This window comes from Lissotriton helveticus, chromosome 7 (genome assembly GCF_964261635.1).
Source record: "Lissotriton helveticus chromosome 7, aLisHel1.1, whole genome shotgun sequence".
NCBI classification, from domain to species: Eukaryota; Metazoa; Chordata; class Amphibia; order Caudata; family Salamandridae; genus Lissotriton; species Lissotriton helveticus.
Genome location: NC_136068.1, coordinates 426257995 through 426281709, shown reverse-complemented (window position 1 = coordinate 426281709; position 23715 = coordinate 426257995). Strand labels below are relative to the sequence as shown.

Here is a 23715-nt window from a genome sequence, read left to right as displayed (position 1 = left end):
CGAATATCCTGTCACAAAAATTGCGGAGCACTATAGTTGGAGGCTATCACAGGGATGGTGGCCTGGTCGGAAAAGCAGAACACCATGTCTGTTATTGACTTGCAGTAGAGTAGACTTGTTTTACTGCAGTCTGATGTACTTAAAAGAAAGAGGACTGCGTTTAAAATGAAAAGTTTACTTTTTGTTTGTTTCTTTAGTAGTTTTGTGGACCACTGCCTACCCTTTAATAGTTTTTTATAGCCCCCCTCCCCTTGCTGCCGCCCTCACCTACTCTTAAAAAAGCTTTTGCACGTTATTATTATTTTATTTACTTACCTATCCAACTTGGAGCGCTAAATAAGACAAAAGGTGCCGGCATAATTTACAGGACCATGCGTGTGTGGTGCACATGCCTACAAAACCACGTTTCAGTTGCATCATAGGCTATTTTGTATTCCTTTTTTTTGCCATGCTGCACAGCATGGCCAAAACCATTCACAATCCAAGAAGTCCCAGAGTTAAGATCTAGTGGCTTGGCCGCCAATGCTTCTTTCATCTCGTTATAGATAGAGACATAGCCATTTCACTAGCGCGGTACATTTTATCTTCATAAACCTGCTTTTGAAGGTCAATTGCCATATTCTTTGTACTCTAAATTATAGACTGTGTATTTTGGAAGGAATGAAAACTGATAATCATTGTCTAATGCAGATTTTTACTTATAAAGCCACAAAACAATTTAAGAAGAAGAAGGAAACGGCTTGCAAATGAAAAATATTAAATTATACATGCTGTCATTTTTTTTCCTTAGGAGATCAGGCAGTTGATTCTGTTAGCGCTTGATATATTCATGTTATGTATTTGTTTCCATTATTTAGTTAAATATTATTTTCTCCTTTTACATTTCAAACAATGTTCTTAAAATTCAAGGTGATTTGAAGACCAATTACATTTTAAATCAAGCATTGGCAAACTCAATCGGTCTGGCCCTGGAAACTGGTGTGATTTTTTTAAAATCTTTAATTTTTATTGCAAGCATACATAACTTAAAAAGAACAACAAACAAGCATTTGCTATGCAATAGGTCTCGCATTTACGCAAGTTTAAGCTATTGGCATTGTAAATGACAATGCCTTTTATTTATGTTTTAAAAACGAAAACGTAAATAAAAGGCATTGTTATTTGCAATGTCTCGCATTTGCGAGAGTTTAACCTTTTGGCATTGTAATTGACAATGCCTTTTATTTACGTTTTAAAACCCAAAACATAAATAAAAGGCAGTGCCATTTACAATGCCACTGGCTCAAACTCTAACAACTGCGAGACCTATTGCATTGCAAATGCTTGTTAAAAATGGTGATCACTATAGCATCCGACCATGTGGAAATAAAACCATAACGACTACATCTATTTAAAACATTAGTTAGGAGAGGGGCCCATAATTCAATATTACATTTATACACATCCACGGGGACGCCATCCAGTCCTGGTGCTTTACCAGAGGCACTCTCTTTTAAGGCCCTAGTGACCTCCTCCATAGAGATGCTAATATCTATGGGGAATACTTCCTTCTGCACTCTGTCGTTGGTGACCGCTACCAGTGAGGCTATCTTATTTTGTCCCGTATGATCATCATTATAAAGGCCCTCAAAGAATTAGACCCTCTTATCCTCAGTAATAGCGATATCTATCTTATCAGTATCACTCTGTGTGAAGAATGGGGCATTCACTGCTTTCCAGAAGGCGTAGTTATCTTTTCTTACACATGCCTCATGTAAAGTCTCCCATGCTTCTCTCTTCAATTGAATCTTTCTCCTTTTTAAGGCCTGTTGATTGGAATATCTTGCCTGTCTTATTTCCTCTCTAGATCTATTTGGGCTGTGCAATGCCTTCTTCAAGAGGGTATGGGCCTTGCTACAATCTTTGTCAAACCATCCCTCTGGCTTATGCAAACCCTGTTTCTGCTCCCTCGTCAGTAACTTTCGAGCCTTGCCTGAGATATTGAGAAAAGCATTTAAAACCTCTTTATCCTCATTACCCTCGGCCAAACATATTTCAAAATCATCCCAAGTACTGTTTATCAAATTATGTATAAAGGCCACTGGATCCACTTTTGCCCACTTTAGGGATTACCCATTACTACTAGCAAGATTGATCTTAAAATCATAGTTTGGCTGCTCTTGACTATTAGTTTTAACTGTCTCTCCAATTCAAGAGTCATGCTAACTGGATAATGATCACTCATTAAAAAAAAATCATGTGTTGTGAAGGAGAGAACTTTACGTTGATATCTTATTTGAAACTAGTATGTAGTCAATTATAGAGTCTTACAGTTGAAGCACACAATTCATTTGCGTAACCAAGGTCAAACTGAAACATGATTTCATTTAACAGGTCCCCCAATACACTGTGAGAAAAATGGGCAGATTGATCTTTTTTCTCTTTACCTAGACCACATAAACACAAAAAACAGTTAAAATCACCACCCCAAATAATCCACATATCACCAGACATTTTGTCGTCCAAGCTACATAGATTCTTGAGCATACTCATAGTCTGAGGTTTTGGAATGTTATTATAAAAGTTAATTAACACTGAACCATGTCCACCTATCTTGTTTATTAATAAAATCTGATAGTAGATACACTCACTTATAAATTTTGTATTACATACCCTTGCGGTTTTAGAAATATATGTACACAGGCCCCCTTTACTACGTCCGTGCTTGCTGCTAACTGCCGGTGTAAAAAAGGATTTGAAGCCAATAATGTGATGTTCCTTATTTGACGGGTTTCTTGTAGACAAATTATGGAGAAATGTTCTACAAAGGTTAGCCACTCAGGGTTATTAACTTTGGTGGACAGGCCCGCAATGTTCCAATAAAGTATTTCACATGCCTCATTGCTATATACCTTAGCTTGTCCCCCTCCTAACTCATGAGAGCACATATTTCCACTAGGAATATCCCCAATCGTATTAGATGTTACTACGATGTCAAGACTGGATTCAGAATTACCAACAGAGTTGGAATGATTATTAGTCGGCTCCATGCCCTCAGTAAGATATACCGAGAACAGATTTTGAACTATCCCACTCTCTCGTGGAGGAGTTTGAATACTCCCCAACCCTCGTAAGGGGGGCGCTAGGTGGCGCCAAACCAAGATGGCCGCACCGTAGTGAGGCTCTCGCCAGATCGAGCCACTTAACTATCCTTTTGACCATACTGACCGGGAAAAACTACCCAGTCACCTCGCCATTGTGTCTGCGACGCTTCACTGATCACAGCGGTGCCAAGAACGTCAAAATCGCCCAGCCGTAGGCGGAGATATCCATCAGCTTGTCTGGAGGCGGACTGAGGCGCCGGTCCGAGACCTGCCGATCCGAGGGTCAGCCTGCTGGGAAACTCCGGGGCTTTGCGGCCTCATCGGAACTGTGACACCATCTACCGACGGAAAATATCGGAGCCGCCAATAAACCTGTGCCAGTGTTTTGCTGTGTGAGGACCCTACTATATTTAAGGTGAGCCCTGCTTAACGGAGACGAGAGGTAAATAAAAGGAGGAAAACCAAAAAAGACAAAAGAGCGCGAACTTCAAATCCAAGGGCGGGGACCGCCAGCAAGCTTAACGAACCCGACAACTGCAACGTATAACGGCCGGCACTCCACTGCACACTTAATTATCGGCTGGGACGTTGCATGCGGAGTTCGGATCACAGTTTTCGCCGAGCGCTACGTGGCATTCTGCACAGCGGCGAACAGCGACCGAGCACGCCCGCTCACCAACCGCGACCTCCCCGCTGCCTGCGGATTGCCGGAAGCGGCCTGCGACCGTCCCGAGGCCTGGTGGCCCAGATATACTGCTTGTGGGGCCAGGGACGCAGAAAGTGCCACAACATTAATTAACACTCCGCATTGCCAAATAAGACAACGGGGCCCGTCTGCTCTCCTGCAGCGACCTTCCCGCCGCCTATTGCCCGCCGGCAACCGCCTGTGGTTTGGAGCCGCTCGGGCTCATCATTGTCATCGGCACCTGATTTAATTGACTAGGGGACGCGGCGGGCGGCTAGCGGCTAGCGGATCACCCACTTGCCTTAGGGAGGTTGTCTACCTGGCACGACGTGCCCCATCAGATCACTGCGCAGCTGCATGACCGCGAGATGCCGGGAGGAACCCGGGGACTGCTATTAGTATACACTCGAGCCACCTGGAATCACATGGTGACATACTAGCTACAGGTCGAGCAACTGCCGGCGGCTCCATCAGTCTGCAATATAACACCACCCTCATCTGTGTTGGCTCCCTCCACTCGTGGCACTACTTCCCCTTGTACTCACCTGCTGCTGCCTGGATCGTGGGGAACCTCACTGCGGCATTACCGTGAGCTCATATTTAACAGCGACGCTACAAGGAATAATCTGTCCCGCAGCCATCTCCTGCTCAAACTGAGGCTGGTGGGGGCGTACAGTTAGACCCACTGACCCCATTTACGTAGCGTGGGTTGCAGAACCAAATTGCGCCAAAAGAAGTCACGGCTGCTCTGAACTGTACTCCGAGTGCCACTCACTGGAGGATCGCTGTCCGCAGTCCCTCTCTGCCCCATCTACTCCCGGGCAGCTGGACAAGGAAACACTTCACTACACCCTGGCTGCTGCTGCCACATCGGCTTCGCGTACGCCAAGACGCGACATGGGCCGCAATGATGCCAAACAATCTAAAATACCGTTTGAAGCTAAGAAAAACCCTAGAGGTGCACAGGATCCCGAAGGTAGCCCTACCGCCCGAGGACCCCCTGACGAAGACTGGAAAGCCTTGCTGATAAGCATGCAAGAGAGCTTGACAAACATCGATTCCAAGATTGACACGATAAACACTCGCATGGACAGTGTGGTCACTAAGCTGGAACAACACGACACCAGAATTAAGGACGCGGAGGACCGGATCTCTGAATTGGAAGATGGCGCCACTTCTAATTGCAGACAAGTGACCCAAATGGACAGGCTCCTAAAAATCATTGCGGAAAAGAACGAGGATTTAGAAGCGAGGTCCCGACGCAACAACGTTCGCGTTCTGGGCCTTGCGGAGTCCACCAACACAGGGAAAATGGAGGTGTTTATCGAAAATTTGGTCATCGAACTTTTTGGTAAAGAATCATTCTCCTCGCACCTAATAGTAGAGCGTGCCCACAGATCCTTAGCCGCACGCCCACCACCAGGTGCCCAACCGCGCCCTATCATTGCGAGATTCCTAAATTACAGGGACCGAGACGCGGTGTTGAGACGAGCAAGAGAGATCGGCACCGTGGGATACTGTAATACTACACTCTCCTTTTTCCCGGACTACACCCCGGCGGTACAAGAAGCCAGGAGGAAATTCTCAGGTGTGAAAAAGAAGCTTCAAGATCAAGAGATGACGTACGCCATGCTATATCCGGCGAAATTAAAGGTTTCCTACCGGGGCAAGCAACACTTCTTGCAAAATCCTCAGCAGGTGGAGGACTTCCTCAAACACAAAAAAGACAAAACCAGAGAAGGTGCTGAAAGACATCGCTCCAGATCCCCCCTCGCCTATGAACCTGCAAGAATAGAACACTGCCACAACGGCTGCTACACCTACGATAGGTGGTGCCGAGCAAGACTCCAATCATCTGGTGAGGTACAATTTAACGCTGCTGCTTAACCTGGTCTATATACTTTTTGGGCTCGATCGCCCACCTCCGTCCCACGTAAAGAGACCAGGTACATGCCTGGCTCCAAGTGGGTGCAAGTAGGGAGGTGGATGGCAGGTTGGGTGCCCCTAGAACAGACCCCCGATGGGCGAGCCCCAATACCCCCCTTCTGTTCGTAGAATGGAGGGATTTGTGACATTAAGTCTGTTTTTAAGTTGGGGAGTGGGTGGGATAGTTGGGGTTGGGTGGGTTCCAAATGCCCGGCGAGTTGGGGTTGCCGGAGTGGGAGGGGAAGTGTTCCAACACGATGCTTGTATGAAAGGCCTGTTTATCATTCATTCTAGGTGTTGGGCATGCCAAGTGGGTAGTTGGGGATCACGTTCCATATTTGATACCAAAAGCTGTAAAAACATGGATGTTGTAGACCTTTGTTATACATATTTTCTGATGGAGATATGGGGGACGTAGCTGAACCGCAGTCAGCCTCGCAGTTCCAGGTGGCCTCCTGGAATATACGTGGGTTAAATAACCCTAGGAAGAAGAGACAGATTTTGGGGTATCTGGACAGACATGGGATATCCATTGCTATGTTGCAGGAGACACATCTGATTCCAGGCGGATCCCCCTCATTTGCTTCCAAATGGGCAACGTGCAAGGCGTTCTCATCTTACTCTAACTACGCTAGAGGGGTGGCAATTCTTGTGAGACGAGGAACACATTTCACTCCGGCTGGAACTGAGATAGACTCCGAGGGGCGGTTTTGTATGATCTGGGGGAAATTACACGCACATACAATATTGTTTGCATGTTATTATGGCCCTAACACAGATGACCCGACTGTCCTTCTCACACTGTGGGGGAAAATACAGGCCCTGGGGATAGCTCACGTGATACTAGGGGGAGACTTTAACACGGCTCTAATACCCGTACTGGACAGATCATGCCCGCAAGCCTCTCACTACACGAATACTCAACGCTCGCTATTGGGAATAGTGAATGAACACCACTTGGTAGATGCGTGGCGACACCTACACCCCACAGCCAGCAAGGCACCCATCACTCAGCATTCCACTCCACATGGGCCCGCCTAGACTATATATTTGTGTCAGCAGGACTGTCCCCATGGTTAACCAAGGCAAGTCATCTGGCGCGTACGTTTTCTGATCACTCACCGGTCCTTCTTTCCCTACAGATTCCCCTCAATATGGCCCCTTTCCTGAACTGGCGCCTGAACCCCGCACATCTTACAGATACTGCCTTTGCTGCTGAACTAGAACAGGAGATCACAGAGTTTTTTGAACGGAATGTTAATTCAGTTACTAGTCTCACTACGGTTTGGGAGGCCTTCAAAGTGACGATGAGAGGAAGTTGTATAGCCAAGGGAGGGGGAGTTCTCAAAGCATTGCGGGCAGACATACGCAAGCTAGAAATCGAGCTCCGACAGCTAGAGCGAGAGATAGCTCGAGGAGACAGGGACCGCGCGGCTCAGGCTCAGCTTAGAGAAAAACTAAACGAATACTCTGAATTGGCAGATAAAGAATGCAAATTTCTGGGAAGGTCCTTCACGGCTCGAGTATATGGAGAGGGAGACAGGCCGGGTAAAGCGCTTGCCACTGCAGTCAGAGCCCCTAGGTACCAAAATTACGTCCCTACTTTACTAGACAAACACGGCACACCACAACGAGATCTCAAGAAACAGCTCCAAGTGTTAACTGAACACTACACCTCACTTTACACCTCACATAGAACTGATGAACTCAACTTACAGGAATACCTGGATGACACCGCAATTGCCTGGTTGGGACCGACCCAGCAGAAATTCCTTCATCATGAGCTTGAACTCGATGAGATCAAGGATGCAATCATGTCCATGAAGTCTGGGAAGGCGCCGGGATCGGATGGCCTACCGATTGACTTTTATAAAACCTTTATACATGTGCTAGCACCCATACTGAAGCAAGTCTTTTACGCCGCGCTAGAGAAAGGCTCACTCCCGCTCACAATGCGAGAAGCACTAATAACGTCATTGCTGAAACCAGGTAAGCCACCAGACCATTGCGACTCCTTCCGGCCTCTCTCATTGTTAAATACAGACCGCAAGATTTTAGCAAAAGTTCTCGCTACGCGTCTCAATCTCCTTATGGAAAGGCTTGTTCTTCCAGACCAGGCAGGGTTCGTCCCGAACCACGCCACATCCCATAACCTGCGTACCTTACAAGCAGTGCTGCAAGATATTAATCCCAATTGTGAAGCAGCTGCTGTGTTCCTGGACGCCACAAAGGCGTTCGACTCCCTGGAGTGGGATTACCTTCTTACACTGCTCGAAAGGATGGGTGTCCCCTTTAACTTTTTAGACTGGATTCAGCTATTATATTGTAAACCCCAGGCTACGGTGTTGCTCAATGGAGCCCGCTCTGCTCCATTTGAGATTCAAAGGGGCACCCGGCAGGGCTGCCCATTGTCCCCGATACTTTTCGCGATCGCCATCGAACCCCTAGCCGCAAAACTCCGACAACAACACAAACCTCGCTCCCTCATCTACCCGGAACGGCAACTACTGATCGCATTATATGCAGATGACATGACCCTCTATGTGGACAAACCTCAAGAAAATCTAAATCCCTTGCTACGGGAGATAACCAAGTTCGGGGCAATAGCGGGGATACAGATAAACTGGGCAAAATCGGCTCTGTTCCCCTTGACTGACAGGACCGAGATGTTTCCTCTAGACTACCCCCTAGTGTGGGAATCTGAAGAAATAAAATATTTAGGAATCCGAATCACCAGAAACCGGAGGCCCTTATCAGAGCAAACTATGGAACGGCACTAGACAAACTGACAGACAACGTAACCAAGTGGATACACCTTCCACTGTCCATGGCAGGCCGCATTTCTCTTGTAAAAATGGTGGTTCTCCCCAAACTGTTATATCTTTTTACCAATATACCCTATAGCCCCGGCTCATGTTTCTTTCGCGCCCTCGACTCTCAGACATCGCGCCTTATCTGGGGAGGCAAACAGGCCAGACTCAGTTTGAAGACCCTAATGCTACCCTACCACCAAGGAGGGTTTGAAGTCCCAAACTTCAGAAAATACTATGATTGTGCCCAAGGACATTTCGCCTCCTACTGGTTCCATCCCCCTCCATTCGTGGCCCACCTGGCGGTTGAAGATGGATACATGAGGCCGGAAAAACCTTCGGGGTATCTTTACACTACAGTCAGTATGACAAACAGAGACCCAACTACAGTAGACTGTACTGTCAGGGCTTGGAAGCATATTGCAGAACATATGGAAGTGCAATTCCTTTACTCACCTTTGATGGTGTTGGCAAACGATCCCAGAGTGAGCGTCGCCCGTGAAGAAATAGGACGTAAATTCCTTGCCAAACTCGCTATTTACACCTGGCGAGATCTTTACCTCCAAGGCACTTTCCGCACGGCGGCTCAGCTTTTTGGAGACAGTTCCCCCACAATGATGGATACTTTCCTTTATGTTCGTCTCAGGCAAAGCATTAAATCCGTCACACCCAACTTCCCGGATGAGCCGGAACTTATGGCACCTCTGCATTCCCTGCTACAGGCAGATACCCCGAGACATGTGGTCTCTATGTTGTATAAACATGTTCAAGTAGCTCCATCTCCACCCCCCCTCAGAGCCAGGCAAGATTGGGACGCTGACTTAAACGATCCTATGACGGACGAGCAATGGGAGATGAGCTGTTCTCACACACACGCCGTAACAAGCAATGCTCGCCTTAGATTAGTACACTATAAATTCCTGCACCGGCTCTACTTCACACCTGCTAAATTGCACCGTCTGGGTCTCAGAGACAACGATCGCTGTCTCAGATGTGGCAGATCGGGCGCAGACTTCATACACCTAGCATGGAACTGCCGAGCAGTTGCCTCATACTGGATAGAAGTGTTTGAGGCTATATCGGTAATGATCGGAATACCCACGGACCCCTGTCCTAAAATAGCCTTACTTGGACTCACTAACCCTGCAATAAAAACACACTGCAAATTTTATGCATTAAGCCTCCTGTTGGCTAAGCGACTAGTGGCGTGTAGATGGGGCAGAGGACGGGCGCCTAAATTTAAGGACTGGCTTAGTAATATGTCTACTTGGCAGGAACAACTCCACAATTATGCTGACCTTTTACCACATAAGTCACGCCCCAAGGACCTATGGGGCCCCCTCACTACATACCTGCTTCAGTCACAAAATAATGATGAGTCCGATGAGGAGGATAGCGGAGGGATGAGTGACGGTAACCGCATCTCCGCCCCCTCACCCAGGCCCCACTCCCCTGCACAACGAAGCGATATAACCCCCGCACACACCCTCTAACTTTCCTCCCCCTTCTGGCAACTGCACGCCCTAGGACCTGCAAGAACGGACACACGATACACCGCCCTTGACACCCCTAAACGCGAGCCGCCAACTGCACGGGGGGAACGAATTGCGAGGCTGCTAGCACCCCCTTTAGGCTTTGCTTCGTTACGGCTTGTCTCAATCCGGGAAACACTCACTACAACACACCCATGGCATGGCACAACATCAGATTCTTTGACTGGTACGAAAAGTTATACCTTCCCTGACATTGAGTTATGTTTAAAGGATGTGTAACTGCACTACCGGGATTGCCCGGCACTACACACTGGTATAGGACAACAAATTTGCACTCCACACTACAAGCTCCATCACGTCACATACTCAGCATGGTGGCCTTCTTCGGGGAAGGAAAAGAGTATAATATGTTGTAAAGTTGATTGAAATGTTAAAAGTAACCTCAATGCTTTGTTGCTCACAAACTGCATTGTGATCATGTTGGTACGATAAAACTTCCTCTATGGCCCACGTCTAGATACATCGCGGCCGGCCCGAATGGGTTGTAGGCGGCATGCTGTGTTAGCTGTATGCCCCCACCAGAAACACGTGTACATCTTCATAAGAAATGTTATAGCTGCTGGCCTACAGATGTGGGTTGTAGGCATTAAGCAGTGTACCATGTGTTAATGACCAATAAAGGTTTTCCAAAAAAAAAAAAAAACCCTCGTAAGGGGACACCCACAGGCGAAGGAAGTTCCATCCTCACTTGGTCAACCGCCCCTGTGTGTTGCATTCTTGGTCAATCTAGATCTTCCAGAGTGGATAACAGAGCAAAACGGTTATGGAGCGGGACTTCAGTTGATCTCCTACTACCAACAGACGGGTACCTTACATATTTTTTAAAAGTCTTCTCCACAGGGGACAAATAAAAAGCACCAAGGGGTAAAACATTAATTCCTATATGATTAAAACATACATTTCCTATCCTCGTAAGTATTGCATGCACAAGCATGGGGTCGCTAAAGGTTAGGACAATACAATCTCCCTGAACGCTCTTTGGCCCTTACCCACCCAGGAAACCCGTCTTGCCATTTTGAAATTTTCAAAAAATGGGTCAGAGAGACAGTTTTTTTTTACCTAGCCATTGTAAAGATTTATTTAAAAGGCTCTCCCATGTTTCGTATTCTGCTTCATGCAAGGGGGGCATTTGCTAATATTAGTGCATAAAGTGTAGCCGCTGGTGGTAGGTCAAGGTATGTTGTAACTGGAGTTTCAGGGGGAGGTGCATGCCCAAAAGGAAGTCCCCCGGCTCTACTATTAATGCCATGCTGCTCTAGTGAGGGATGATTAGGAATACTGTGAGGAGGTAAATGATTGCAGTGCCATTAGATCTTTGAGAGGGCATACGAGTAGTATCATGCACAATATCTGACTTAGAGCTGTCTACGTTTGTAGTCCTAACAGGGGTCTGGAGGAGTGGGAGTCTACCTAGTCGGAGGTTATCCTTCTGTATAATGTTCATCCCCCTGTGGTAGCTCTAATATCTCCTCTCAGACACCCCTCTATATTAGCAACTCTATCTCCTAGTTTCCCTAGGGTTTCTACCACAAAGCTATGTAAATTATCGATCTTCCTCGCAATGTGGTCTAATTCCAGAGTTTGTCCTACAGTGTGCTTCCTCGCACTAGCTCTCCCAGCACAGGTGGAAGCACTTGCTCCCGCTATTTTGGAGTGATTACCCAGGGTCTTCTTTCTTTTGGGAAGTGGCTTTTTACCCTGCATCACCGGGCTTTTCTCAATATTGATATCCACCTGTACACCCTCCCTCGTTTCGGGGTTCTTACAAGGTTTTGGGGGTGGTTGGGGGACCTCTTCTAGATCGCTCTCATATAGAAGATCTGAGGTCACCTGAATACAACCGTTTTGTGCTCCCTGCACATTTTGCCCCCCACACATCAGCATAGCAGAGTTAATAGTTGAGCTCCCTCCAGTGTTACTTTCCACACTAAGGCCCAGCCGTCCTTGGGTAAGAGTCTCTACTACTGTGTGGATTTGCTCCTCGATGGCCCCCATCGCACAGGTCAAATAAGTCAATAAGGATTGTTGCCCTCCCAGCGTTCCTGCTGTGCTCGGTGTAGGGCCTGACTTTCTTTTACCCATGACTTTTTATAAATCTCACTCACAGTCTAGTCACAATAGGGTACAGGAACAAAAAGCCCCCAACAGACCTAGAAATGGCTAGATATCGGCACACCCACCATAAAGGGGTGGCCCAGCCCAGCCTCTGTCGGTCTAAGACGGGCCCGTCTTGGCCCGGTCTTCGCCCGGGCTGAGCCTGGGCACGCCCCGTGCGTTTCCCGCGCTGCGGGACCGCAAGCAGGCTTTTGTGGCGTCTCTCCCCCTCCAGGGGGTCGTCCCCAAAGTGCAGCGTGCTTCAGGGCTCAGGGACCAGGGATAGCAGCAAACTTTTCAGCAGCCTTCACCATCCTTCGGTCTCACGCGCTGCGGGACTGCAAGCAGGCTTTTGTGGCGTCTCTCCCCCTCCAGGGGTCGTCCCCAAAGTGCAGCGTGTGTCAGGGCTCAGGGACCAGGGATAGCAGCAAACTTTTCAGCAGCCTTCACCATCCTTCGGTCTCACGCGATGCGGGACTGCAAGCAGGCTTTTGTGGCGTCTCTCCCCCTCCAGCTGTCGTCCCCAAAGTGCAATGTGCATCAGGGACAAGGGATAGCAGCAAAGTTTTCAGCAGCCTTCACCAGCCTTCGGTCTCCCGTGCTGGGGGACCGCAAGCAGGCTTTTGTGGCGTCTCTCCCCCTCCAGGGGTCGTCCCCAAAGTGCAGCGTGCATCAGGGCTCGGGGACCAGGGATAGCAGCAAAGCTTACAGCAGCCTTCACCAGCCTTCGGTCTCCCGTGCTGGGGGACCGCAAGCAGGCTTTTGTGGCATCTCTCCCCCTCCAGGGGTCGTCCCCAAAGTGCAGGGTGCGTCAGGGTTCAGGGACCAGGGATAGCAGCAAAGTTTTCAGCAGCCTTCACCAGCCTTCGGATGGTTATATAAATGTGACCATTTTGTATTCGTATTTATACCATACTAACTTTTATTGGATGTTTTACACTTAGAAATATTGTTATATTTTTGGAAAAACACAGATTGGGACAAGTCTTTTGAGGTTTAACTACACAGAATCATACATTAATATATTCATTGGATGTGTCAAATCACTTCCTCGAATGGCACTTGGATACTTTTACACAGATGTATATGCAGTATGGGACCATTCCAAGACGGCATTTTTCTTAAACCTATTGTGCAGCAGGAGGATGGGGGGGTCGATTTGGGTTGGTGCACTGGAACGACTTCGCGGATGGGTGCAGGTCCGAGTGTTTCGTTTCTTGGATGTGCCGTGGTTCCGTTCATTGAGGTTGCTTTGTAAAGGAGCTGAACGTAATACACTTATAACCCGTGTGAATTGGCTGACGCTACATTGGAGCTTCGATTGGACGTTCTCATTTGTTTTGGATGTGTACAACAGGCTAGGAGGTTGCCTCGTCTATCTAGGATCCCCTGTCCTGTGGGCAGGTCCTTTAAGTACCCGTGTCCTGATGAAGCCTAAAGAAATATTTGGCAGAAACGCGACCGCGACTGCGTCGACACCATTCTAAGGAGTCCGCTTACATTGATTGTTGTGTTTCATTTCTGGCGCCTTCTTTCTTTTATATTATTGTACATAAAGAATTTATAACTTAGGCGCTGAGAGGACTTCCTTTGTAGCTTTATATCACTTGTAGATTTTGTGAATATAGTTGATTCCACATTATTTTTCTTTTTTGTAGGGTACACCAGGTTTGTTTATATGTAATGTATATAATGTACTTGTATGATGTATATAGATAAATATGTATAGCTTATTCATTATTTTTTCTTATGTTGTGTGCCACCTTGTCCTGTGATGCGTATATTTGTGTTTGTAAATTTGTGAAATTATATGCTGGACAAATAATTGTACACTACAAGATAATTAAATATATCTTGGGAGAGAAAAAAAGTTTCTTTGAATTTATCCCTCCACATCCCCTTTGTTCTATTTTTTCATCCCTGTGATGTACCTAGCCCAGGTTTTGGAGGGTCATTTGGGCAGAACCCCTACATAACTTTTTCAGGGTGCACTGGAACTAGCCGTGAAGAGACATTGCTAGAAACTAAAGCAGAGCTGTTTATTTGGGGCTGGAGGCAGAATCATGTAGCAGACGGTCAGTGCCTGCAAAATACTACGGGTGAAAGGGGGCTGGTGGCACCATTACCTACAACTGGTTGTTCACTTGATGTGGAAGTCTTTGATGTAGAAATGGGGAGGAGTTGGAAACTGAGTGGCATGCCACTGGTCACTAGGTAAGGGTTCTCAAATTTGAATAAAAATACTGCCTTCGTCATTAATGCTCACCCCAGTTTGGGGGGGGGGTTGGTTTAATGGGGATCCATATAGCAACTCCTGCTGCAGCGTTGATTCAAGTGAAGACTTTGCCATCATTAAATAAATACACATGGTGTCTTCAGCAAGGCCAGCTGTTAACCCCTTAGCTGCAGAGGTTTTTCCCCACCCCAGCAGGGTCAGCTAGTCCGCTATGGCGGAGAAGTGTTGCACCACTGCTTTTGAACAGTAAAGTAGGAAAAATAAATTGCTAATAATTTTAAGTTATTATCATTTAATGTTTCCTTTGTGGGTGGGTGGGGCTGCTCTGCTCACGGAGCAGGGCAGGAGTGGTTTGCCCACTCCTATGTGCGCAATGACTGTTTAGTCGGCCCTCTTGGGCGGTCTAAATCAGTCATGCGCACTTTCCCCGTTCTCCATTGAGGCTGCATTACCGCCTGCATGGAGAACATGCCCAGGCCCCCATTCCCTGGTTAAGCGTCGCACCAAGGGGCTCAAAAACAATCACAACGCTGCAATGCAGCGTTGTGATTGGTCAGTGGTGCCTTTTCTTTGCTTCCTGTGCCTCAGTCAGACGAGGATAGCAGGAGTAGAGACCCGGGACCGGCGTGGCAAGGTAAGTTTTGCTTTTTTTAAATGCTTTTTTTTCTTTACCATTTCCCCCTCTGCATGCCCTCACCCGCCTCGCCACCCATGACCTGGCTGTTGGAATAGACTCAGTTCATGCTAGTGCTTAGATACCCTTCAGGGTCATTAGCGCGCCATACAAAGCCTGATTGATTGATTTATTGATGGTGCGCAAAATAACGATGGACTGGGATGTGGCTGTTAGTAATTTCCATTGGCTGAGATTAATTCAAGCATTCTATCCAGCAGTTGTTTTGTATACTTTAGTGTCACCCATCTCAGGCTAGTAGTCACACAATGCTGGAAGACCTTACACAGCCTGCCCCTTGCAATGTCCCAGCTAAGCCAGCAGGCCTGGATGATAACTAAAAGTGCTCCTTCATCGATTGGTGCATTTGTGGTGTTTTGGAAGGGTGAATGCAGAAATAAGTGCCAGGATTCCCTTAGGAATGGGATTGTGAACCTTACAAATACACATAATATAGCATAACAATGAGTCAGAGGGTAGACAAAAGATGTAGGAGTGTAGTGTAGGGATAAGTGACTTAGTGCTTGGTGGTGAGCGATTAAGTGTAGAGATGGATGGATGAACGTCTAAGCATAGAATCAACCAGCACTTGCAATTAGAAGCCACGTCTGTTGGCTTTGCCCCTACTGTTTTTTGCAGTCTAGTGCTGCAGCTTTGATTTTCCATAGTGCCAGAATGCAAAGAAAATGAGGATAGGTGAGCTTCTCCTACTTAATATGAAATAAGCTGAGGTTTCTTCACCAGAGGTTTACAGCTGTTTTTTTTTAATCCCTTCTTGATTTTCCCATTTGAGAGTTCTACAGAGCAGAGTGGTAAATTTTGGGTCATTCTCTTTGTGTGCATTTATTCATTTACTAATTGTATGACTCTTATGTAATACAGTTTACTTCATTGGTGGTGTCCCTTAATTTGTTCACAGGACGAAATCGAGGAGGTGCGCTTTGAAATGCTGGAGATGAGGGATGTCTACACAGAGGAGGATGTTTATCAATTCCAGGAGCTGCGGCAGCAGCTAGATCATGCTAACAAGACCTGTCGCATCCTGCAGTACCGCCTCAGGAAGGCTGAGAGAAGAAGCTTAAGAGTAGCCCAGACAGGCCATGTGGATGGAGAACTCCTACACAGTCTTGAGCAGGATGTCAAGGTAAACAAAACATAATTTATCCAGTCTTGTCATGTTGATTTCAAAGCATACAGTGGAATGGCAGAAAATATAAGAAAGCTAGGTACAGATTTGTCTACTTACCTCTGCACTGGGGATGTAAGCACCGTCTAGTACCAGTCTGTACCTTGTGAACATGGGAAGGTAGGGCACACAATAATGGAAATATTGGGCATTAAAGTGAAAGTCTGTGTCCAGGACACAATTTTGGATTAATTTTTTATCTTTCTGGATGAATGTTTTAAGAAAAATTGTGGATTTATTGGGTTTGTTGTCAAAACACATATTGTTATAATGCTAAAGAGATCAAACCACCAGGGATTTTGATATGCTAGGTCTTGCTAGGCTAACTTTTGTGATGGTAAGAAAAAAATAAGAACCTCGGAAATTAGTTATCTTGCATGCTTCGGTATTGTGCTTTTCTACAATTTATATAGTCTTTTTTTTAAAAACATATTTTTATTGAAATCAATGCAGGGCACATGTTAATCAAGTAGCACAAACTCTGGGCATCACAGATTACAGTAGATCTTTGCGACATTTTACTCAGCAGTAGACTTAGTTGATTAAAAACCAGTAAAACAATAAAACAAACTCCTTCCCTTCAATACTACCTTGGATTCCCTCCCACTCCCCCACCCCATACTCAGTTCACCCTCCCCGTCTAGCGATGGCGTTTCACATAGATAACCTCTATATTTGTTCCAGGCCCCCCAGATTTTCTCCCATTTCCGGGGGCAACCCTGGTGCAGATAAACCACACTCTTTGCCATCATTGCTGCATCCAGGTCCGAGCACCAATCTGTAAGCGTCGGTACCTCCTCAGATCCCCAATACTTGGCAATATTTTGTTTAGCATACATTATATCCAGCGTCACCCAGTCCTGAGCGGGGTGTGTGAGATCATTCGGCTCCGAAAGGTTCAGGAGGCAACACCTCTGCTCCAGGAGAATGGACACTTCAACCACCTGGGACACCGTTCTCATGATTTTAGCCCAGTACACTGCAATTCGGGGGCATTGCCATATAGTGTGAAAGAATGATGTTCCCTCCTCCCCGCAATCCCTAAGGCAAAAGTGGTGCGCGGCCCTTCCTATGGTGTGAAGGGTGACCCTCGTTTAGTATACTCGGTGCAATATCTTTAGTTGTACTAATCTGAGCCTAGAGGGTAAAGCCACCTCCAACGGGGAGGACAGCGCTGTCTGCCAGTCCGCCTCGTCAAGTTCCACTAAATCCGTTGACCATTTGTGCTTCAATTTTAGTGTCGGGTCTGGTGTACTGTTGACTAATTTACGATAAGTAAAAGAAGTCGCCTTCTTGGGCATATTTTCAGTAAGCAATCTGTCCTCTAGTGGAGTGGCTTCAGGTACATCGGTGCCTGGTGGGAGAACTGATTCCAAGGCATGTTTGATCTGTATATATCTGTACTTTTCAGTGGGTGCTAATTCATATTGGGCCTGTAACTGGTCAAAGGATACCACCGCACCTTTCTTCCATAAATCACCCACCGTGGAGATGCCTATTAGGTCCCAGGCCCTGAATCCCTTACTATTGCGTAGTTTGCCCAGTTGCCGCGCTGTCCACAGTGGGGGTCATTTGAGTGATAGTGTCTTTACATTTCAGACGGGTCTGTGCCGCATACCAGATGCTCACTGTATGTGCTGTCAGTCCCACAAGGGAGGAGGAGCTACACCTATCAAACACCGGTTCAGCCTGAGGTGCATGCAACCACTGGTTAATTATTTTCAGTTGGGCTGCCCAATAGTATAACTGAGAATCAGGGAGGGCGATACCCCCATCATACCAGCTCCTGATCAATTTGCCCCTCGAAATACGTGCAGGTTTATTTACCCAGAGCAGGCCATAGACAATCGCTTCTATATTTTTTAAATATTTTAATGGGACTTGGAACGGGGTATTTTCCAGTACATACAGAAGTCGGGGGAGCGTCATCATTTTATAAAGGGCTGCCCTGCCCAGGAGAGTCAAAGGCAGGTTATGCCAGTGTTTCACATCCCGCCTAAATCGTTCCAGATGGGGCTCTAAACTTTTGACGAGGAAGGCGTCTGATCCAGGCGTTATCCAAATACCCAGGTATTTAAAAGAGTCTTCCGTAACCGTAAGTGGAAGGTCAGCCGGGAGCAGAGGGGGCGGGCCCTTGAGGACGAACAACACTGATTTGAACCAATTGATGGTATACCCTGATGCCCGACCGAAGATCTCACAGATATTTAAAAGCACTATTATTGAGCATCTCGGGGAAGACAGGTATAACAGCACGTCTATATATAGAGATATACGGTCTACCCAAGTCGCAGTCCAGTTAAGTCTCCGAATCATGGGGTCCCATCGGATCCAGGCCGCCAATGGCTCCAGCGCCAACGCAAACAGCAATGGAGACAAGGGACAGCCCTGGCGCATGCCCCGTCCCAACAGATATGACCATTCACCACCACGTGAGCGAGTGGACGTGAGTACAGTAATGTCACACATGCTCAGAATTTGGGGCCGAAGCCCAAATGTCTGAGAACTGCGAACATGTAAGGCAATTCCACCATATCGAACGCCATACGGGCGTCGAGAGAGAGGATAACTGCCGGCTCTTGGAGATATACCATACGCGCCATTACCGCCTGCACCCTTCTGAGATTAAGCGCCGTATTCCTATTGGGCATAAACCCGGACTGGTCTGAGTGAATCAGGGTTTCGAGGTGTAGGGTTAGTCGGGGGGCAATTAATTTAGCTAATATTTTTGCCTCAGCTTTGAGTAGAGCTATTGGGCGATACGATGAACGTTGGTCTGGGGGTTTACCAGGTTTAGGCACAGCAATTCTAGTAGACATTCGTTGATCACGTGGTAGCTCCCCCGCTTCTAAGCTATCTAAAAACATTGTCAGGAGATGCGGGGCAGTTAAGTCAGATGTGCGTTTGTAGAGCTCAATGGGAATTCCATTGGGTCCCACAGCTTTCCCTGACTGTAGGGAGTGAAAGGCAGTCAGCAGTTCGTCAATCGTAATATCGGCCTCCAGTGAAAGAGCCGCTTCAGCAGACAGGGCGGGCATTTTAATATCTTTAATATATATTTGCACCTCTTCTGTTGTCATGTGAGAGTTAGAAGTGTACACATGTTCAAAATACCCCGCCATGGTCTCTACTATGTCTTCAGGAGCGGTTACCACTTTGCCAGCCTGAGTACTAAGCTGCGCTATCGTTCTCTGTGTTCTTTCTTTCCTGTCCAACCACGCCAAAAGCTTGTCAGCTTCATCCCCCATTTCATATACTGTGTGTCGTGTAGTTTATATCCGCAGTTTAACCAGCTGATATTCCTTGAGTATGCTTTGCTTAATGCGAAGATTTTGTCCTGTTTCCGAGGTGGGATTCTCTTTGTGTCTGGCCTGAGACTCAGCCAGTTCCGCCTCCAGGGCCTCAAATTCCCCTTTCGCCTTTCACCTATTGCCAGTTATGGAGGCAATTGCCTGCCCTCTCACCACTGTTTTATATGCTTCCCACAGTATACTAGGGGATTGTACTGAGGACACGTTTTCATGGAAATAATGTTTTGTGACTGCTGTTATATCTTTCCGAATCTCAGGGACCTGAGGATAACCGGCAAATATGGGGGAAGCTTGCTTCCTCGCCCTAATGTGCATGTTGTAGGATAGGAAAATAGGAGAATGGTCCGAAATGCCACGTGAACGAATCTCAACTTCTGTTAAATGGGGCAGGCTGTCAGCTGAAAGGAAAAAATAGTCTATACGAGAGAGGCTATTATGCACTCCGGATTGGAAAGTGTAGCGCTGGGTACTGGGATGTCTGAATCTCCAAGCATCTGTGAGACCCAAGGCGTCTATGAACCCCCTCAAATGGGAACCACCCACGCCAGGTGTCTTACTTGGGTAGCGGTCCCTAGTACCATCTATGACTGTGTTAAAACGTTTCCCCTCCCACTGACTTGATCTAGCAGGAAAACGTCCCTGAGCGTCGGTCCAGGTGTGGTGTATTATCAGAGGGGACTGCTTACGTACCAGTATGCCCAACCCCCCCGAGCCTGAGGAGAACTCAGAGTGCACTACCATTTTGTAACCCCAACGATCCATTGCTCTACATGCCGAACCCACCAGATGCGTTTCTTGTAATATTGCCACCGCCGGTGCATTATGCCGTAAATACTGCAGCACCCACCCCCTTTTAATCTTATCTCCCAGACCATGTACATTCCAGGAAAGCAACGTTAGGGGGGCCACCGGGGACCTCGGAGGGTTAGTAGTACTCTCTCCAGAGCTGGACAACCGTGTCTCTACCGCCATGAGCAAAGCAGCAGTAGAAAGCGACCCCTATGTTGTGCGCCCACACAAAGATAACATGCACATTCTATAGTAATCATTGCCCTGAACATAAAAACAAGGAAACAAGAAACAATTTGAGTAAACGACCCTTCCCTTTCCACCCACCACCCGGCCTCCCTGCTCGACGGAATCAAAACTTCCCGCCACCCCAACAAAGCAGAGTGCTTAAAACCCTTTCCCAGTTCTGCAGCAAAGGGGGTAAGAGAAGACAGCCCCTGCTCCACTTTGGGCCATTACACCTGTGACTTCAGTAACCCAGAGCCCAATATTAAAGTCTGAAAACAGGGCCAGAGAGGAGTAGTCACCGCAAAGGTGTCCATATATCATCACTACAGGGCATCCCCCCAGTTTATAGCGTAAAGTACCTGTGAGCAGTAACCTTGAACTGTAGCAACATTATCACAGTGTATCATCAAGGGGGTGGGGAGGTAGAGAGAAGATCCTTTCAGTCTCCGTAGTTGACTCTTCTAATCACAAATGGGAAAGGATCACTTGTCCTGCTTAAACCATTAGGTTTCACAAGTCGAGGAAGTGGTATCTCCCAAATATAACTCTCATACACGTGTCATTTTGATGGTTCTTTCTCAGCGGTATATAGTGGGTACCCGCTATTTTACACGTGCGTGCGTAATCATCGAGTTATTTTTAGTATTGTGCACCCTCCACCAGGAGGTTTTGCCTTTGGTTTAAGGCAGTAGTGATCGTGAATAGTTGGGGAGGGGTTGTGGTGATGAAAAAGACTTAAAAAGTACCGGACAGCCAGACTTGGACAATTTTAATAGGTCTGGATTCGGACTTGGTTAAAAAATTAATGGTGCACTTTTAGAATTGATAAGGGATTCAAGTGCATTTCATGTCTAAAAAGAGGTCAACATGTTTCAGCCTTTGGTAGTCAGGAGATCTTAGGCTTTCGTCAGGACCAATGGGGGTGAATAAATAGTGAGAAAAGCAAACTTAGTGAGAAAGAAAAGGTAAATTGACCTGATCCTTCGGGTTTCAAGGTTTCATTGTACCTGAATGAATAAAAAACACACACAAACACACACAACAACAAATAGGGAGATGGGGTGCGGGAAAAAAACACATATTATGTACAGTAGTTCCTTATAGTTTGTTAGGAACTCGTAAATGGCAATGTAATATCTCATACTCATTTCAGGCGTCAACTCTTCCTTATTCATACTCCGATAGGTCGGGCTAGTACTGTATTTTGGTGCCCATAGTTCTAAATAGTACTCTCTCAGTGCGTGGTTTACGGTGAAAACTGAAGGTGTGGTCGGTCCGTGGTGGCTTTCATACCTCATACATACCATGCTCACTATCGCATATCACACGTGTGGTTATAAAATCAATATATATAAGCATGCTCGTTTTATTTTCAGCATACGTCTAACACTCGTCGTTGCGAAGTGAGTTGTGAAAGGCTATCGATGTGTCCCATGTGGAGCGTGCGCTAATGCATACCTTGTTAATGATGAAGAAATACTTCATCGGGGATGAGGGCTTGTCGAGCGAGGATTACTAGGAAAGTATTGGAAAAAGTAGTTACAAGACGCGGGGCATACTTGCGGTTTGTTTCCCGTGTTGCTGGCGGGATGCGCTACGCGTTACCTGTATTCCTTCTTACTCAGACTCAGCCGCATGTGCTGGCGCTGCCTCTCAGTCACCCGGAACTACCAGGAGGTGCGGTTCCGGGTGGAATTTAACCCAAGGACACTGGAAATGGAAGAGTTACTTTCCGCTTAACCTGGTTCTGATCAGATTTCGGGAACTATTTTCTAACTCTACCAAGAGGTATAAATGAAAAATTAAATAAATAGTTCTGATCAGATATTAGACGCAAATAATTTTTATGTGGGACGCTCAGTGATAGAGAAGGTCGGGTATTGACCTAATTCCGCCACAAAGGTTCTTGGTGGATTCAGAACCTCCATGATGGTCAAAGGTATGCTGTTCATGACGTAATATAATTTTCCCAATGGAAAAAAGGGTGGGCCTTGTTGAGGCACTGCTAATGCTTATTCCGAAGTGAGGGCATATTCGGACAGTTCCTTTAATGGGCATGGAGAGGCCAGTATTTTAACAGGCAATGAAGTGTTTATTTATACGACCTGAGTCAGTGGCCGGCTGGGTTTGATGCGGCCAATGATGTTTTCACTGTAGGTACTGTAGTGATGGGACTTTGGTTTATCTGCTAAGTGATAGCCACGGGACAGAATCGTTAAGGCCCTGGGTATCCGTTTTGAGCCTATGGACCCAGCGCTGCTCCTTCTCAAATAATATTCTGGTAGCATTCCTATCTACTGTGTCCAGGCTTTCTAGGATCACCCAGTGTAGGTCATTGGCAGTGTGTTGTTTCTCTTTGTAATGGGCCGACATCTTTGTCGTTGTTCTCTTGCAGTTCATGTTACTCCTGTGCTCACAGAGTCTCTGTTTCGCTTTTCGGCAGGTCATCCCGATGTATCGCATATCACAAGGGCATGTGATCATGTATATGATGTGGCTGGTATTGCAATTTGTGTGTTTTTTTAGTTTCCACAGAAAGTTTGGAAGAAGTTGTAGTTCTTTTGTCGGTTCTGTGGTTGCACACATGACACAGGTCCCACACGGATAATGTCCTGTGATTGGGGGATTGTTCCAGAGCCCTGGTTGTTGTTTTTTCTTTTTAGGAGGTGGTCGTGTGTGGACCAGGAGATCTTTTATATTGCTGCTCCTCTTGTTTGCAAATCTGGGTTTTGACCAGGTTAGAGTGTTGGATGTTATTATCTTCCAATTTCGATTAATAATCTTTTTCACCTGGTTAGTAATAGGACTGTATGTAGTGACACAAGTGGTCCTATCATCAGTCTGTTTTGGGTGACTTTCGAGGAGAGATTCTCTGGATTGGTTTCTTGCTCTTTTGGCACAGGAGTTGATGATTCTACTTGGGTAATCTCTGACTGTTAGTTTGGCACAGAGATCATCTGCTTGTACTTTGTAGTCTTTTATTGAACTGCAATTTCTCCTCAGTCGTAAAAATTGGCTGTATGGGAGATTTTCTCTCAAGGGGCGGGGGTGGAAGCTCTTGAAGGAAAGTAGGCTGTTTTTAGCAGTGGGTTTGAAATAGGTTTTTGTCTTGAGGGTATTCTCTTCAGCAAATATGGTTAT

General features: G+C 46.6%; 1 protein-coding gene across 1 annotated transcript in view; it reads left to right on the top strand.

Annotated features, from left to right (window-relative positions):
- The first annotated feature begins 15983 nt into the window (after positions 1 to 15983).
- The window catches only part of MTCL2 (microtubule crosslinking factor 2), an 870692-nt gene continuing 862960 nt past the window's right edge, over positions 15984 to 23715 (top strand). Inside the window, exon 1 of the mRNA XM_078652323.1 lies at positions 15984 to 16204. Coding sequence (XP_078508449.1) covers positions 16007 to 16204 — 198 coding nt within the window. The 5' untranslated portion in view covers positions 15984 to 16006. The remainder of the gene's footprint in view (positions 16205 to 23715) is intronic.